This window comes from Pagrus pagrus (genome assembly GCF_965226575.1).
Source record: "Pagrus pagrus genome assembly, chromosome: 5".
Classification (NCBI taxonomy): Eukaryota; Metazoa; Chordata; class Actinopteri; order Spariformes; family Sparidae; genus Pagrus; species Pagrus pagrus.
This window is the reverse complement of record NC_140189.1, coordinates 30,403,206-30,422,596: the sequence shown is the minus strand read 5'-3', so window position 1 is coordinate 30,422,596 and position 19,391 is coordinate 30,403,206. Positions and strand designations below refer to the sequence as shown.

At 40.3% G+C, this 19,391-nt stretch overlaps 1 protein-coding gene across 2 annotated transcripts; it reads right to left on the bottom strand.

Moving 5' to 3' along the window:
• Window positions 1-15,177: 15,177 nt before the first annotated feature.
• LOC311257363 (uncharacterized protein) lies at window positions 15,178-17,320 on the bottom strand. 2 transcript variants are annotated; one of them, XM_084352959.1, is made up of 5 exons: window positions 16,559-17,320; window positions 16,409-16,462; window positions 15,844-15,924; window positions 15,552-15,627; window positions 15,178-15,469 (listed from the first exon to the last, which is right to left on the bottom strand). In XM_084352959.1, exons 1-4 carry the CDS (start codon window positions 17,312-17,314, stop codon window positions 15,559-15,561), a joined length of 960 nt encoding a protein of 319 aa, XP_084209085.1. In that variant the 5' UTR covers window positions 17,315-17,320; the 3' UTR covers window positions 15,178-15,469; window positions 15,552-15,558. The 2 variants fall into 2 exon arrangements, with proteins under 2 accessions (XP_084209085.1, XP_084209084.1); XM_084352958.1 differs by having other exon boundaries at window positions 16,409-17,320.
• Between the last annotated feature and the right edge of the window lie 2,071 nt (window positions 17,321-19,391).

Genomic DNA, 19,391 nt, shown 5'->3' with positions numbered 1-19,391 from the left:
ATGACACCTTTGTCTCATACAACAGGAAAATTTTAGTATGACTCCAGCATTCATGAGATTATTGAAGACCATTTTCCCAGTATCTAAAGGCTAAAACACCCAACTTGTACCTTTGAGACCCTTTATTATAGATGCAAAGTTGGCTGCAGAATGGCTGAGACCTGTTTGGCCAAATATGGGTGTATGGAGATACAGTCATGACCCCTTTGTCTCATACAACAGGAAAACTTTAGTACGACTCCAGCATTCATGAGATTATTGAAGACCACTTTCCCAGTATCTAAAGGCTAAAACACCCAACTTGTACCTTTGAGACCCTTTATCAAAAATGCAAGGTTGGCTACAGAATGACTGAGACCTGTTTGGCCAAATATAGGTGTATGGAGATACAGTCATGTCACCTTTGTTTCACACAACAGGAAGTAACTTAGGTGTGACTCCAGTGTTCATGAGATTAATGAAGACCACTTTCCCAGTATCTGAAGGCTAAAAGACCCAACTTGTACCTTTGAGACTCTTTATCAAAAATGCAAGGTTGGCTACAGAATGACTGAGCCCTGTTTGGCCAAATATGGGTGTATGGAGATACAGTCATGACACCTTTGTTTCACACAACAGGAAGTAACGTAAGTATGACTCCAGCCTTCATGAGATTGCTAAAGACCACTTTCCCAGTATCTAAAGACTAAAAGACCCAACTTGTACCTTTGAGACTCTTTATCAAAAATGCAAGGTTGGCTACAGAATGACTGAGCCCTGTTTGGCCAAATATGGGTGTATGGAGATACAGTCATGACCCCTTTGTCTCATACAACAGGAAAACTTTAGTATGACTCCAGCGTTCATGAGATTATTGAAGACCACTTTCTCAGTATCTAAAGGCTAATACACCCAACTTGTACCTTTGAGACCCTTTATCAAAAATGCAAGGTTGGCTACAGAATGACTGAGACCTGTTTGGCCAAATATGGGTGTATGGAGATACAGTCATGTCACCTTTGTTTCACACAACAGGAAGTAACTTAGGTGTGACTCCAGTGTTCATGAGATTAATGAAGACCACTTTCCCAGTATCTGAAGGCTAAAACACCCAACTTGTACCTTTGAGACCCTTTATTAAAAGTGCAAAGTTGGCTACAGAATGACTGAGACCTGTTTGGCCAATATGGGTGTATGGAGATACAGTCATGACACCTTTGTTTCACACAACAGGAAGTAACGTAAGTATGACTCCAGCCTTCATGAGATTAATGAAGACCACTTTACCAGTATCTGAAGGCTAAAACACCCAACTTGTACCTTTGAGACCCTTTATTAAAAATGCAAAGTTGGCTGCAGAATGGCTGAGACCTGTTTGGCCAAATATGGGTGTATGCAGATACAGTCATGACCCCTTTGTCTCATACAACAGGAAAACTTTAGTACGACTCCAGCATTCATGAGATTATTGAAGACCACGTTCCCAGTATCTAAAGGCTAAAACACCCAACTTGTACCTTTGAGACCCTTTGTTAAAAGTGCAAAGTTGGCTACAGAATGACTGAGACCTGTTTGGCCAAATATGGGTGTATGGAGATACAGTCATCTCACCTTTGTTTCACACAATAGGAAGTAAATTAAGTATGACTCTGGCATTCATGAGATTAATGAAGACCACTTTCCCGGTATCTAAAGGCTAAAACACCCAACTTGTACCTTTGAGACACTTTATTAAAAATGCAAAGTTGGCTACAGAATGACTGAGACCTGTTTGGCCAAATATGGGTGTATGGGGATACAGTCATGACACCTTTGTTTCACACAACAGGAAGTAACGTAAGTATGACTCCAGCCTTCATGAGATTGCTAAAGACCACTTTCCCAGTATCTAAAGACTAAAAGACCCAACTTGTACCTTTGAGACTCTTTATCAAAAATGCAAGGTTGGCTACAGAATGACTGAGCCCTGTTTGGCCAAATATGGGTGTATGGAGATACAGTCATGACCCCTTTGTCTCATACAACAGGAAAACTTTAGTATTACTCCAGCATTCATGAGATTATTGAAGACCACTTTCTCAGTATCTAAAGGCTAAAACACCCAACTTGTACCTTTGAGACCCTTTATCAAAAATGCAAGGTTGGCTACAGAATGACTGAGACCTGTTTGGCCAAATATGGGTGTATGGAGATACAGTCATGTCACCTTTGTTTCACACAACAGGAAGTAACTTAGGTGTGACTCCAGTGTTCATGAGATTAATGAAGACCACTTTCCCAGTATCTGAAGGCTAAAACACCCAACCTGTACCTTTGAGACCCTTTATTAAAAGTGCGAAGTTGGCTACAGAATGACTGAGATCTGTTTGGCCAATATGGGTGTATGGAGATACAGTCATGACCCCTTTGTTTCACACAACAGGAAGTAACGTAAGTATGACTCTGGCATTCATGATATTATTGAAGACCACTTTCTCGGTATCTAAAGGCTAAAACACCCAACTTGTACCTTTGAGACCCTTTATTAAAAATGCAAGGTTGGCTGCAGAATGGCTGAGACCTGTTTGGCCAAATATGGGTGTATGCAGATACAGTCATGACCCCTTTGTCTCATACAACAGGAAAACGTTAGTACGACTCCAGCATTCATGAGATTATTGAAGACCACTTTCCCAGTATCTAAAGGCTAAAACACCCAACTTGTACCTTTGAGACCCTTTATTAAAAGTGCAAAGTTGGCTACAGAATGACTGAGACCTGTTTGGCCAAATATGGGTGTATGGAGATACAGTCATGTCACCTTTGTTTCACACAATAGGAAGTAAATTAAGTATGACTCTGGCATTCATGAGATTAATGAAGACCACTTTCCCGGTATCTAAAGGCTAAAACACCCAACTTGTACCTTTGAGACACTTTATTAAAAATGCAAAGTTGGCTACAGAATGACTGAGACCTTTTTGGCCAAATATGGGTGTATGGAGATTCAGTCATGACCCCTTTGTCTCACACAACAGGAAGTAACGTAAGTATGACTCCAGCCTTCATGAGATTGCTAAAGACCACTTTCCCAATATCTAAAGACTAAAAGACCCAACTTGTACCTTTGAGACTCTTTATCAAAAATGCAAGGTTGGCTACAGAATGACTGAGCCCTGTTTGGCCAAATATGGGTGTATGGAGATACAGTCATGACCCCTTTGTCTCATACAACAGGAAAACTTTAGTATGACTCCAGCGTTCATGAGATTATTGAAGACCACTTTCTCAGTATCTAAAGGCTAATACACCCAACTTGTACCTTTGAGACCCTTTATCAAAAATGCAAGGTTGGCTACAGAATGACTGAGACCTGTTTGGCCAAATATGGGTGTATGGAGATACAGTCATGTCACCTTTGTTTCACACAACAGGAAGTAACTTAGGTGTGACTCCAGTGTTCATGAGATTAATGAAGACCACTTTCCCAGTATCTGAAGGCTAAAACACCCAACTTGTACCTTTGAGACCCTTTATTAAAAGTGCAAAGTTGGCTACAGAATGACTGAGACCTGTTTGGCCAATATGGGTGTATGGAGATACAGTCATGACACCTTTGTTTCACACAACAGGAAGTAACGTAAGTATGACTCCAGCCTTCATGAGATTAATGAAGACCACTTTACCAGTATCTGAAGGCTAAAACACCCAACTTGTACCTTTGAGACCCTTTATTAAAAATGCAAAGTTGGCTGCAGAATGGCTGAGACCTGTTTGGCCAAATATGGGTGTATGCAGATACAGTCATGACCCCTTTGTCTCATACAACAGGAAAACTTTAGTACGACTCCAGCATTCATGAGATTAATGAAGACCACTTTCCCAGTATCTGAAGGCTAAAACACCCAACTTGTACCTTTGAGACCCTTTGTTAAAAGTGCAAAGTTGGCTACAGAATGACTGAGACCTGTTTGGCCAAATATGGGTGTATGGAGATACAGTCATCTCACCTTTGTTTCACACAATAGGAAGTAAATTAAGTATGACTCTGGCATTCATGAGATTAATGAAGACCACTTTCCCGGTATCTAAAGGCTAAAACACCCAACTTGTACCTTTGAGACACTTTATTAAAAATGCAAAGTTGGCTACAGAATGACTGAGACCTGTTTGGCCAAATATGGGTGTATGGGGATACAGTCATGACACCTTTGTTTCACACAACAGGAAGTAACGTAAGTATGACTCCAGCCTTCATGAGATTGCTAAAGACCACTTTCCCAGTATCTAAAGACTAAAAGACCCAACTTGTACCTTTGAGACTCTTTATCAAAAATGCAAGGTTGGCTACAGAATGACTGAGCCCTGTTTGGCCAAATATGGGTGTATGGAGATACAGTCATGACCCCTTTGTCTCATACAACAGGAAAACTTTAGTATTACTCCAGCATTCATGAGATTATTGAAGACCACTTTCTCAGTATCTAAAGGCTAAAACACCCAACTTGTACCTTTGAGACCCTTTATCAAAAATGCAAGGTTGGCTACAGAATGACTGAGACCTGTTTGGCCAAATATGGGTGTATGGAGATACAGTCATGTCACCTTTGTTTCACACAACAGGAAGTAACTTAGGTGTGACTCCAGTGTTCATGAGATTAATGAAGACCACTTTCCCAGTATCTGAAGGCTAAAACACCCAACCTGTACCTTTGAGACCCTTTATTAAAAGTGCGAAGTTGGCTACAGAATGACTGAGATCTGTTTGGCCAATATGGGTGTATGGAGATACAGTCATGACCCCTTTGTTTCACACAACAGGAAGTAACGTAAGTATGACTCTGGCATTCATGATATTATTGAAGACCACTTTCTCGGTATCTAAAGGCTAAAACACCCAACTTGTACCTTTGAGACCCTTTATTAAAAATGCAAGGTTGGCTGCAGAATGGCTGAGACCTGTTTGGCCAAATATGGGTGTATGCAGATACAGTCATGACCCCTTTGTCTCATACAACAGGAAAACGTTAGTACGACTCCAGCATTCATGAGATTATTGAAGACCACTTTCCCAGTATCTAAAGGCTAAAACACCCAACTTGTACCTTTGAGACCCTTTATTAAAAGTGCAAAGTTGGCTACAGAATGACTGAGACCTGTTTGGCCAAATATGGGTGTATGGAGATACAGTCATGTCACCTTTGTTTCACACAATAGGAAGTAAATTAAGTATGACTCTGGCATTCATGAGATTAATGAAGACCACTTTCCCGGTATCTAAAGGCTAAAACACCCAACTTGTACCTTTGAGACACTTTATTAAAAATGCAAAGTTGGCTACAGAATGACTGAGACCTTTTTGGCCAAATATGGGTGTATGGAGATTCAGTCATGACCCCTTTGTCTCACACAACAGGAAGTAACGTAAGTATGACTCCAGCCTTCATGAGATTGCTAAAGACCACTTTCCCAATATCTAAAGACTATAAGACCCAACTTGTACCTTTGAGACTCTTTATCAAAAATGCAAGGTTGGCTACAGAATGACTGAGACCTGTTTGGCCAAATATGGGTGTATGGAGATACAGTCATGACCCCTTTGTCTCATACAACAGGAAAACTTTAGTATGACTCCAGCATTCATGAGATTATTGAAGACCACTTTCTCAGTATCTAAAGGCTAAAACACCCAACTTGTACCTTTGAGACCCTTTATCAAAAATGCAAGGTTGGCTACAGAATGACTGAGACCTGTTTGGCCAAATATGGGTGTATGGAGATACAGTCATGTCACCTTTGTTTCACACAACAGGAAGTAACTTAGGTGTGACTCCAGTGTTCATGAGATTAATGAAGACCACTTTCCCAGTATCTCAAGGCTAAAAGACCCAACTTGTACCTTTGAGACCCTTTATTAAAAATGCAAAGTTGGCTGCAGAATGACTGAGACCTGTTTGGCCAAATATGGGTGTATGCAGATACAGTCATGACCCCTTTGTCTCATACAACAGGAAAACTTTAGTACGACTCCAGCATTCATGAGATTATTGAAGACCACTTTCCCAGTATCTAAAGGCTAAAACACCCAACTTGTACCTTTGAGACCCTTTATCAAAAATGCAAGGTTGGCTACAGGATGACTGAGACCTGTTTGGCCAAATATGGGTGTATGGAGATACAGTCATGTCACCTTTGTTTCACACAACAGGAAGTAACTTAGGTGTGACTCCAGTGTTCATGAGATTAATGAAGACCACTTTCCCAGTTTCTGAAGGCTAAAACACCCAACCTGTACCTTTGAGACCCTTTATTAAAAGTGCGAAGTTGGCTACAGAATGACTGAGATCTGTTTGGCCAATATGGGTGTATGGAGATACAGTCATGACCCCTTTGTTTCACACAACAGGAAGTAACGTAAGTATGACTCTGGCATTCATGATATTATTGAAGACCACTTTCTCGGTATCTAAAGGCTAAAACACCCAACTTGTACCTTTGAGACCCTTTATTAAAAATGCAAGGTTGGCTGCAGAATGGCTGAGACCTGTTTGGCCAAATATGGGTGTATGCAGATACAGTCATGACCCCTTTGTCTCATACAACAGGAAAACGTTAGTACGACTCCAGCATTCATGAGATTTTTGAAGACCACTTTCCCAGTATCTAAAGGCTAAAACACCCAACTTGTACCTTTGAGACCCTTTATTAAAAGTGCAAAGTTGGTTACAGAATGACTGAGACCTGTTTGGCCAAATATGGGTGTATGGAGATACAGTCATGTCACCTTTGTTTCACACAATAGGAAGTAAATTAAGTATGACTCTGGCATTCATGAGATTAATGAAGACCACTTTCCCGGTATCTAAAGGCTAAAACACCCAACTTGTACCTTTGAGACACTTTATTAAAAATGCAAAGTTGGCTACAGAATGACTGAGACCTTTTTGGCCAAATATGGGTGTATGGAGATTCAGTCATGACCCCTTTGTCTCACACAACAGGAAGTAACGTAAGTATGACTCCAGCCTTCATGAGATTGCTAAAGACCACTTTCCCAATATCTAAAGACTATAAGACCCAACTTGTACCTTTGAGACTCTTTATCAAAAATGCAAGGTTGGCTACAGAATGACTGAGACCTGTTTGGCCAAATATGGGTGTATGGAGATACAGTCATGACCCCTTTGTCTCATACAACAGGAAAACTTTAGTATGACTCCAGCATTCATGAGATTATTGAAGACCACTTTCTCAGTATCTAAAGGCTAAAACACCCAACTTGTACCTTTGAGACCCTTTATCAAAAATGCAAGGTTGGCTACAGAATGACTGAGACCTGTTTGGCCAAATATGGGTGTATGGAGATACAGTCATGTCACCTTTGTTTCACACAACAGGAAGTAATTTAGGTGTGACTCCAGTGTTCATGAGATTAATGAAGACCACTTTCCCAGTATCTGAAGGCTAAAAGACCCAACTTGTACCTTTGAGACCCTTTATTAAAAATGCAAAGTTGGCTGCAGAATGACTGAGACCTCTTTGGCCAAATATGGGTGTATGCAGATACAGTCATGACCCCTTTGTCTCATACAACAGGAAAACTTTAGTACGACTCCAGCATTCATGAGATTATTGAAGACCACTTTCCCAGTATCTAAAGGCTAAAACACCCAACTTGTACCTTTGAGACCCTTTATTAAAAGTGCAAAGTTGGCTACAGAATGACTGAGACCTGTTTGGCCAAATATGGGTGTATGGAGATACAGTCATCTCACCTTTGTTTCACACAATAGGAAGTAAATTAAGTATGACTCTGGCATTCATGAGATTAATGAAGACCGCTTTACCGGTATCTAAAGGCTAAAACACCCAACTTGTACCTTTTGAGACACTATTAAAAATGCAAAGTTGGCTACAGAATGACTGAGACCTGTTTGGCCAAATATGGGTGTATGGAGATACAGTCATGACACCTTTGTCTCATACAACAGGAAAACTTTAGTATGACTCCAGCATTCATGAGATTATTGAAGACCATTTTCCCAGTGTCTAAAGGCTAAAACACCCAACTTGTACCTTTGAGACCCTTTATTAAAAGTGCAAAGTTGGCTACAGAATGACTGAGACCTGTTTGGCCAATTATGGGTGTATGGAGATACAGTCATGACACCTTTGTTTCACACAACAGGAAGTGACGTAAGTATGACTCCAGCCTTCATGAGATTGCTAAAGACCACTTTCCCAGCATCTAAAGACTAAAAGGCCCAACTTGTACCTTTGAGACTCTTTATCAAAAATGCAAGGTTGGCTACGGAATGACTGAGCCCTGTTTGGCCAAATATGGGTGTATGGAGATACAGTCATGACCCCTTTGTCTCATACAACAGGAAAACTTTAGTATGACTCCAGCATTCATGAGATTATTGAAGACCACTTTCTCAGTATCTAAAGGCTAAAACACCCAACTTGTACCTTTGAGACCCTTTATCAAAAATGCAAGGTTGGCTACAGAATGACTGAGACCTGTTTGGCCAAATATGGGTGTATGGAGATACAGTCATGTCACCTTTGTTTCACACAACAGGAAGTAACTTAGGTGTGACTCCAGTGTTCATGAGATTAATGAAGACCACTTTCTCGGTATCTAAAGGCTAAAACACCCAACTTGCACCTTTGAGACCCTTTATTATAGATGCAAAGTTGGCTGCGGAATGGCTGAGACCTGTTTGGCCAAATATGGGTGTATGCAGATACAGTCATGACCCCTTTGTCTCATACAACAGGAAAACTTTAGTACGACTCCAGCATTCATGAGATTATTGAAGACCACTTTCCCAGTATCTAAAGGCTAAAACACCCAACTTGTACCTTTGAGACCCTTTATCAAAAATGCAAGGTTGGCTACAGAATGACTGAGACCTGTTTGGCCAAATATAGGTGTATGGGGATACAGTCATGTCACCTTTGTTTCACACAACAGGAAGTAACTTAGGTGTGACTCCAGTGTTCGTGAGATTAATGAAGACCACTTTCCCAGTATCTGAAGGCTAAAACACCCAACTTGTACCTTTGTTACCCTTTATTAAAAATGCAAAATTGGCTACAGAATGACTGAGACCTGTTTGGCCAAATATGGGTGTATGGAGATACAGTCATGACACCTTTGTCTCATACAACAGGAAAATTTTAGTATGACTCCAGCATTCATGAGATTATTGAAGACCATTTTCCCAGTATCTAAAGGCTAAAACACCCAACTTGTACCTTTGAGACCCTTTATTAAAAGTGCAAAGTTGGCTACAGAATGACTGAGACCTGTTTGGCCAAATATGGGTGTATGGAGATACAGTCATGACACCTTTGTTTCACACAACAGGAAGTAACGTAAGTATGACTCCAGCCTTCATGAGATTGCTAAAGACCACTTTCCCAGTATCTAAAGACTAAAAGACCCAACTTGTACCTTTGAGACTCTTTATCAAAAATGCAAGGTTGGCTACAGAATGACTGAGCCCTGTTTGGCCAAATATGGGTGTATGGAGATACAGTCATGACCCCTTTGTCTCATACAACAGGAAAACTTTAGTTTGACTTCAGCATTCATGAGATTATTGAAGACCACTTTCTCAGTATCTAAAGGCTAAAACACCCAACTTGTACCTTTGAGACCCTTTATCAAAAATGCAAGGTTGGCTACAGAATGACTGAGACCTGTTTGGCCAAATATGGGTGTATGGAGATACAGTCATGTCACCTTTGTTTCATACAACAGGAAGTAACTTAGGTGTGACTCCAGTGTTCCTGAGATTCATGAAGACCACTTTCCCAGTATCTGAAGGCTAAAACACCCAACTTGTACCTTTGAGACCCTTTATCAAAAATGCAAGGTTGGCTACAGAATGACTGAGACCTGTTTGGCCAAATATAGGTGTATGGAGATACAGTCATGTCACCTTTGTTTCACACAACAGGAAGTAACTTAGGTGTGACCTCAGTGTTCATGAGATTAATGAAGACCACTTTCCCAGTATCTGAAGGCTAAAACACCCAACTTGTACCTTTGAGACCCTTTATTAAAAATGCAAAGTTGGCTGCAGAATGGCTGAGACCTGTTTGGCCAAATATGGGTGTATGGAGATACAGTCATGACACCTTTGTTTCACACAACAGGAAGTAACGTAAGTATGACTCCAGCCTTCATGAGATTGCTAAAGACCACTTTCCCAGTATCTAAAGACTAAAAGACCCAACTTGTACCTTTGAGACTCTTTATCAAAAATGCAAGGTTGGCTACAGAATGACTGAGCCCTGTTTGGCCAAATATGGGTGTATGGAGTTACAGTCATGACACCTTTGTTTCACACAACAGGAAGTAACGTAAGTATGACTCCAGCCTTCATGAGATTGCTAAAGACCACTTTCCCAGTATCTAAAGACTAAAAGACCCAACTTGTACCTTTGAGACTCTTTATCAAAAATGCAAGGTTGGCTACAGAATGACTGAGCCCTGTTTGGCCAAATATGGGTGTATGGAGATACAGTCATGACCCCTTTGTCTCATACAACAGGAAAACTTTAGTATGACTCCAGCGTTCATGAGATTATTGAAGACCACTTTCTCAGTATCTAAAGGCTAATACACCCAACTTGTACCTTTGAGACCCTTTATCAAAAATGCAAGGTTGGCTACAGAATGACTGAGACCTGTTTGGCCAAATATGGGTGTATGGAGATACAGTCATGTCACCTTTGTTTCACACAACAGGAAGTAACTTAGGTGTGACTCCAGTGTTCATGAGATTAATGAAGACCACTTTCCCAGTATCTGAAGGCTAAAACACCCAACTTGTACCTTTGAGACCCTTTATTAAAAGTGCAAAGTTGGCTACAGAATGACTGAGACCTGTTTGGCCAATATGGGTGTATGGAGATACAGTCATGACACCTTTGTTTCACACAACAGGAAGTAACGTAAGTATGACTCCAGCCTTCATGAGATTAATGAAGACCACTTTCCCAGTATCTGAAGGCTAAAACACACAACTTGTACCTTTGAGACCCTTTATTAAAAGTACAAAGTTGGCTACAGAATGACTGAGACCTGTTTGGCCAAATATGGGTGTATGCAGATACAGTCATGACCCCTTTGTCTCATACAACAGGAAAAATTAGTACGACTCCAGCATTCATGAGATTATTGAAGACCACTTTCTCAGTATCTAAACGCTAAATCACCCAACTTGTACCTTTGAGACACTTTATTAAAGATGCAAAGTTGGCTACAGAATGACTGAGACCTGTTTGGCCAAATATGGGTGTATGCAGATACAGTCATGACCCCTTTGTCTCATACAACAGGAAAACTTTAGTACGACTCCAGCATTCATGAGATTATTGAAGACCACTTTCTCAATATCTAAAGGCTAAAACACCCAACTTGCACCTTTGAGACCCTTTATTAAAAATGCAAAGTTGGCTACAGAATGACTGAGACCTGTTTGGCCAAATATGGGTGTATGAAGACACAGGCATGACACCTTTGTTTCACACACCAGGGAGTAACTTAAGTATGACTCCAGCATTCATGAGATTATTGAAGACCACTTTCCCAGTATCTAAAGGCTAAAACACCCAACTTGTACTTTTGACACACTTTATTAAAAGTGCAAAGTTGGCTACAGAATGACTGAGACCTGTTTGGCCAAATATGGTTGTATGTAGATACAGTCATGACCCCTTTGTCTCATACAACAGGAAAACTTATGTATGACGACAGCATTCATGATATTATTGAAGACCACTTTCTCGGTATCTAAAGGCTAAAACACCCAACTTGTACCTTTGAGACCCTTTATCAAAAATGCAAGGTTGGCTACAGATGACTGAGACCTGTTGGCCAAATATGGGTGTATGGAGATACAGTCATGGAACCTTTTTTTCACACAACAGGGAGCAACTTAGGTATGACTCCAGTGTTCATGAGATTAATGAAGACCACTTTCCCAGTATCTGAAGGCTAAAACACCCAGCTTGTACCTTTGAGACCCATTATTACAGGTGCAAAGTTGGCTACAGAATGACTGAGACCTGTTTGGCCAATATGGGTGTATGGAGATACAGTCATGACACCTTTGTTTCATACAACCGGCAACTTAAGTATGACTCTGGCATTCATGATATTTTTGAAGACCAATTTCTCGGTATCTAAAGGCTAAAACACCCAACTTGTACCTTTGAGACCCTTTATTAAAAGTGCAAAGTTGGCTACAGAATGACTGAGATCTGTTTGGCCAATATGGGTGTATGGAGATACAGTCATGACCCCTTTGTCTCATACAACAGGAAAACTTGAGTATGACGACAGCATTCATGATCTTATTGAAGACCACTTTCTCGGTATCTAAAGGCTAAAACACCCAACTTGTACCTTTGAGACCCTTTATCAAAAATGCAAGGTTGGCTACAGAATGACTGAGACCTATTTGGCCAAATATGGGTGTATGGAGATACAGTCATGTCACCTTTGTTTCACACAACAGGAAGTAACTTAGGTATGACTCCAGCATTCATGAGATTATTGAAGACCACTTTCCCAGTATCTAAAGGCTAAAACACCCAACTTGTACCTTTGAGACCCTCTAGTTATTAAAAATGCATAGTTGGCTAGAGAATGACTGAGGCCTGTTTGGCCCAATATGGGTGTATGGTGATACAGTCATGACTTCAGCTTTCATCAGATTATTGAAGACCAATTTCTCGGTATCTAAAGGCTAAAACACCCAACTTGTACCTTTGAGACCCTTTATTAAAAATGCAAATTTGGCTACAGAATGACTGAGACCTGTTTGGCCAAATATGGTTGTATGTAGATACAGTCATGACCCCTTTGTCTCATACAACAGGAAAACTTAAGTATGACTCCAGCATTCATGAGATTATTGAAGACCACTTTCCCAGTATCTAAAGGCTAAAACGCCCAACTTGTACTTTTGAGACACTTTATTAAAAGTGCAAAGTTGGCTACAGAATGACTGAGACCTGTTTGGCCAAATATTGTTGTATGTAGATACAGTCATGACCGCTTTGTCTCATACAACAGGAAAACTTATGTATGACGACAGCATTCATGATATTATTGAAGACCACTTTCTCGGTATCTAAAGGCTAAAACACCCAACTTGTACCTTTGAGACCCTTTATCAAAAATGCAAGGTTGGCTACAGAATGACTGAGACCTGTTTGGCCAAATATGGGTGTATGGAGATACAGTCATGTCACCTTTGTTTCACACAACAGGAAGTAACTTAGGTATGACTCCAGCATTCATGAGATTATTGAAGACCACTTTCCCAGTATCTGAAGGCTAAAACACCCAGCTTGTACCTTTGAGACCAATTATTACAGGTGCAAAGTTGGCTACAGAATGACTGAGACCTGTTTGGCCAATATGGGTGTATGGAGATACAGTCATGACACCTTTGTTTCATACAACCGGCAACTTAAGTATGACTCTGGCATTCATGATATTTTTGAAGACCAATTTCTCGGTATCTAAAGGCTAAAACACCCAACTTGTACCTTTGAGACCCTTTATTAAAAATGCAAATTTGGCTACAGAATGACTGAGACCTGTTTGGCCAAATATGGTTGTATGTAGATACAGTCATGACCCCTTTGTCTCATACAACAGGAAAACTTAAGTATGACTCCAGCATTCATGAGATTATTGAAGACCACTTTCCCAGTATCTAAAGGCTAAAACGCCCAACTTGTACTTTTGAGACACTTTATTAAAAGTGCAAAGTTGGCTACAGAATGACTGAGACCTGTTTGGCCAAATATGGTTGTATGTAGATACAGTCATGACCGCTTTGTCTCATACAACAGGAAAACTTATGTATGACGACAGCATTCATGATATTATTGAAGACCACTTTCTCGGTATCTAAAGGCTAAAACACCCAACTTGTACCTTTGAGACCCTTTATCAAAAATGCAAGGTTGGCTACAGAATGACTGAGACCTGTTTGGCCAAATATGGGTGTATGGAGATACAGTCATGTCACCTTTGTTTCACACAACAGGAAGTAACTTAGGTATGACTCCAGCATTCATGAGATTATTGAAGACCACTTTCCCAGTATCTGAAGGCTAAAACACCCAGCTTGTACCTTTGAGACCAATTATTACAGGTGCAAAGTTGGCTACAGAATGACTGAGACCTGTTTGGCCAATATGGGTGTATGGAGATACAGTCATGACACCTTTGTTTCATACAACCGGCAACTTAAGTATGACTCTGGCATTCATGATATTTTTGAAGACCAATTTCTCGGTATCTAAAGGCTAAAACACCCAACTTGTACCTTTGAGACCCTTTATTAAAAATGCAAATTTGGCTACAGAATGACTGAGACCTGTTTGGCCAAATATGGTAGTATGTAGATACAGTCATGACCCCTTTGTCTCATACAACAGGAAAACTTAAGTATGACTCCAGCATTCATGAGATTATTGAAGACCACTTTCCCAGTATCTAAAGGCTAAAACGCCCAACTTGTACTTTTGAGACACTTTATTAAAAGTGCAAAGTTGGCTACAGAATGACTGAGACCTGTTTGGCCAAATATGGTTGTATGTAGATACAGTCATGACCGCTTTGTCTCATACAACAGGAAAACTTATGTATGACGACAGCATTCATGATATTATTGAAGACCACTTTCTCGGTATCTAAAGGCTAAAACACCCAACTTGTACCTTTGAGACCCTTTATCAAAAATGCAAGGTTGGCTACAGAATGACTCAGACCTGTTTGGCCAAATATGGGTGTATGGAGATACAGTCATGTCACCTTTGTTTCACACAACAGGAAGTAACTTAGGTATGACTCCAGCATTCATGAGATTATTGAAGACCACTTTCCCAGTATCTAAAGGCTAAAACACCCAACTTGTACCTTTGAGACCCTCTAGTTATTAAAAATGCATAGTTGGCTAGAGAATGACTGAGACCTGTTTGGCCCAAATGGGTGTATGGTGATACAGTCATGACTTCAGCATTCATCAGATTATTGAAGACCACTTTCTCAGTATCTAAAGGCTAAAACACCCAACTTTTACCTTTGAAACCTTTTCAAAGACAACAAACATGAATTCTTCCTAAAAAACCTTTACATATTCAAGAACGTTTATTCTGTTCTCAACAACGTGGCACTTGGATGTCCCTTCCTCCTCTTTAATCAGTTAGGGCCAGGTCCACACATTTCACATAACTTTGAGTAAAGATGTTGAGATAAACACTGAGCATACATGAAATTATCAAAAACAACATTTAGGAACTTCAATGTGCCCTAATGGATGTGGCTCCTGGACATCATGTTCTCCTTTGTGACCTAATCTGAACTGTTTTGAGGGAAATGTTCACATATAAACCAGTCTAATATTTATGTTAACAGAACTTTAAGGGATTCTTCATCCTTGGACGTTTCTTCCTCTGAAGAACATGGCTCCTGAAAGGATGCAAAAAGATGTGGTTTTCCAACATATCTGTAATGTAGTAAACAGCACTAAAACCGTCTTCATACTGCTCACCTTTGCTTTACAATGCTGTCGTGACCTCCTCGTGGGATGCATTTTTCTCATTTTCTGTGTGCAAGGAACATGGCTCCTTAAGATGGGGGACAAGCAGATATTGGTTCATGTATGACTTGATTTCATGCACACAAAATTAAACCAGTTTACTTCCACTCACCTGTCCTTCAACATCAATCTCATCTTCTGTGTGCAAGGAACATGGCTCCTTAAGATGGAGAACAGACAGATATTGCTTCATGTATGACTTGATTTCATGCACACAAAATTAAACCAGTTTACTTCCACTCACCGGTCCTTCAGTCTCAGCCTGATCTCTGTTTCCCATGGATCCATTGTCCTCTGATTTTTCTATCTGTGAGGAGCACAAATCCTACAGAGGAGATTTTGTGATTTAGAGGTCATGGACAGAAATCCTCTAAAAAATAACTATACTGTCTGCACACATCGCTAAACCAAGCTTAATACTCTTTGCCTTGGCTTCAATACAGGCTGTCAGACCCTCCTCAATAGATGCATTCTTCTCATTGTCCTCTGCAGAGGAGGACAGCACCTGGAGACAAATCATGAGATTTTTGTATTCAAGGGATAGATAGATAGATAGATAGATAGATAGATAGATAGATAGATAGATAGATAGATGTTGGGGTTTTACTCATACTTTAAATGCTGAGATGGCCCTGTTATTCAATAGAATTACATTCAAAGGTTTCCAGCTGCCACACTATGAAATGTATACTAACTACTGGTTTTGCTCCTTAGTGACTAGATGACTCCAGAGGTTACAGTGATATACAGCATCCTAAACAGCATGCAGTTAATCATAAAACAGAGACATGAATATGTCAGCTACTCACAGGGTCGGTAGCCTCCGTTGCCTCATATGGGTTGTCTTCTTCCTCACACCTGAGCTGCAATGATGAGCGCAGTATGAAAGAATATTCTGTTGGCACAAAAGACCAAAACACTCTTACATATGCAGATTTCTTTAGCTGAACCTTCCTTACCTGTTCTATTATTATGGGCCAATAGATGCATGAGTTTCTCTGAGCCCATGGATTCCTCCTTAACGTTCCATGCCTTTTTCTGCGGCGGTAGTAAATGACTGAGGTGAGCGTTACAGTGATGAGCACAATCACAGCAACAATAGCTCCTGCTGCAGTTCCTGCTGTAGGTCCATGTCCGTCAATCACTGTTGATGGAGATGTGATATTGAGTACAGGCTCACAGTCTTCAATACCCACTCCTGCTGTAATTTCAGCTGTAGTTCCTGTGTTAGGTCCAAGTCCGTCAATCACTGTTGATGGAGATGTAATATTGAGTACAGGCTCACAGTCTTCCATACCCACTTCTGCTGTAATTTCAGCTGTAGTTCCTGCTATAGGTCCATCAATCACTGTTGATGGAGATGTGATATTGAGTACCGGCTCACAGTCTTCCAAACCCACTTCTGCTGTAATTCCAGCTGTAGTTCCTGCTATAGGTCCATGTCCGTCAATCACTGTTGATGGAGATGTGATTTTGAGTATAAACTCACAGTCTTCCATACCCACAAGGTTCTGGACGGTACAGCGGTAGGCTCCAGAGTCCCTCTCTGTGATCTTATCCAAGTATAAGTCCCCTCTTTGAGCATCAACAAAGGCATCTGGATCCAGCATCCGGTTTACGCTGAGCTTTGCCCATCTGTATTTAAGCGGTGGAGTGCCTTGTGAGGATTTGCATCTGAGCCTTATATTTGTACCTAACACAGCTTCACCATCCATGTAACATACCGGTTTGTCTGGCCTCTCCATTACAGTCAGAAGAATGTCTTTAATCTGTTCTCTTCCTAGGTATCTCACCTTACATTGGTATGTTCCAGAATCTGTGAGCTTAAGGTCAGTGATGCTTAGAGAAGCATCACCGTCTTGGGGCTCAGGAGATGTAAAGTAGATCCTGTTCTTTAAAGGGGCATATAAATTATTATGAATGATACTTTGAGTATACAAGAGTATCAGTTTGTCATCTTCCCTCCTGTTTGGTGGCACAATGTTCCACTCCATGTCCAAATTTTCCAAATCCTTAGAATCAAGGGTGAACTCACAGTTGAGAGACACACTTCGATCTCTAGTTCCCAAATAGTGATTATTGTCAGATGTTATTTTTAGAGAATAAGCTTGTTCTGGGGTAAGAGCGCATATTATCATCATGGCAAAAATCCATAGCTCTGTGAAATATCCTGGGAGGCAGCAATGTTGATGCACAAGCATAATGACGTACTTGGATTGGTGGGCTGCAGATTCAGTTTGCACTGCCTGGGTTTCACTGTAAAACATAAGTGTTACAGTTAGGGCAGGACTGTATATGGGAACATACATATTAGACCTTGGCACACCAGTTTGGCTGAGAGAGAGAGAGAGTGAGAGAGTGAAAGGTATCCTCTTAGCCCCCAGACCCCATACATACACAATATTATTTTCATGTCATATGGTGTTGATTACAAGAATGTGAGATTGTTTAAAATGCCCTTTCTCCTGTGATGTAAAGAAAATAAAGCCTACAAATATCACAACTTTCAACACGTTTTTGAAAAGCTCCAATTCCACATCAGGCAAATCAGGCATTTTAAGCGACAACAATCTAAAAAATCGTACAATGTCCCAGGGGGAGTAGTAATAAATACACCAAGTATCTAAAATATTTCAAAGCATATTCTATAAATGATGCAATAAATTTTTTATTGATTATGTCAAATTAATTTATTTGACCCATGTTAAATATGGAGAGACAGCTTTACAGTAAATTGGGTTCATAATTGCCTCAGCTCTATCATATTACAGTAGTGTGCTACTTAATAGCAGGATACATTGTATCAGAATTTTTAGTTTTAAAAGTTTTAATCTTTTACTGCAAAAGTGGGTCCTTAGTTATTACTATACAGAGAAAATGGACAGATTCACTCGCAGAAGTTTTACCTCCCCCTCCGCCAATTGTCGCTCTGAGATTTCAAACTAAAATAAAACTTTATCTACAAAAGAGACCAAAGTGGGCCACAAATCCACATTTGAACAACATTTTAGCTAGAAAAAGACTAAAAGTGTGGTGTAATTGTGCAGCATTACAGCAATGTAACAGAAAGAGGAAACAGAAAGTGGGCTACAAACCAGAAATTGACTCTTACCTGCAGAAGAGTTGAAATCTTTCAAAATCTGTGCAGATTTAGCAGAACACAATGTAGGATGATGCAGAAACCTCGAGGCCAGTTCAGAAAAGTGAAGAAAATCCACAACATCACCAACACACTGGAGCAGACAATCAGTGCAGTCATTAACTTTTCAGCCAGTCAGAGCAGTCATTAACTTTTTAGCCAATCAGAGCAGACCCATGTCCTCCTGTGTGAAGGGCAGGAAGAGCGCGCGCGAGAGAGAGAGAGAGAGAGAGAGAGGAAGAGACAAGTTGAGGAGGAATCATGGACGGAGGTGTTGCAGCAACCAGCAATCAGGTAAAATCCAAAAATACTGACATGTTGGATATCTGTGCAGTCTGGGCAATGAATGACTGCTTGTTGTTTTTGTTGCACTTTATTAGTATTCATTAGCATGTTTTACTTAAATAAGCTTAGCTAAAACATGCTTAAATTAGCTTAAATAACATTTTACAACCTGTTACTTGCATTTAAATGTACCCAGGCTCCCTCTAAACAGGCTGGGTTTTAAATTGTTGTTTTTATTAGCTGATTTTTCCCTGATAGATCACAGCATGAAGGTATTAGAACAGCAGGAATTACTTTTGCAGATTTTACTGGTCTGAAATTTTTTAAAATGTAACTTAAAATGTCACTTTATTTTGATTTTTTGTCAC

Coding starts and splice junctions, on each gene's coding strand:
- LOC311257363 (XM_084352958.1), bottom strand. CDS start 17,314: ATGGATGGTGAAGCTGTGTTAGGTACAAATATAAGGCTCAGATGCAAA. Junction 15,925..16,408: donor CAACGGAGGCTACCGACCCT/GTGAGTAGCTGA, acceptor TCTCCTCTGTAG/GATTTGTGCTCCTCACAGAT. Junction 15,628..15,843: donor AGGCTGAGACTGAAGGACCG/GTGAGTGGAAGT, acceptor CCCCATCTTAAG/GAGCCATGTTCCTTGCACAC.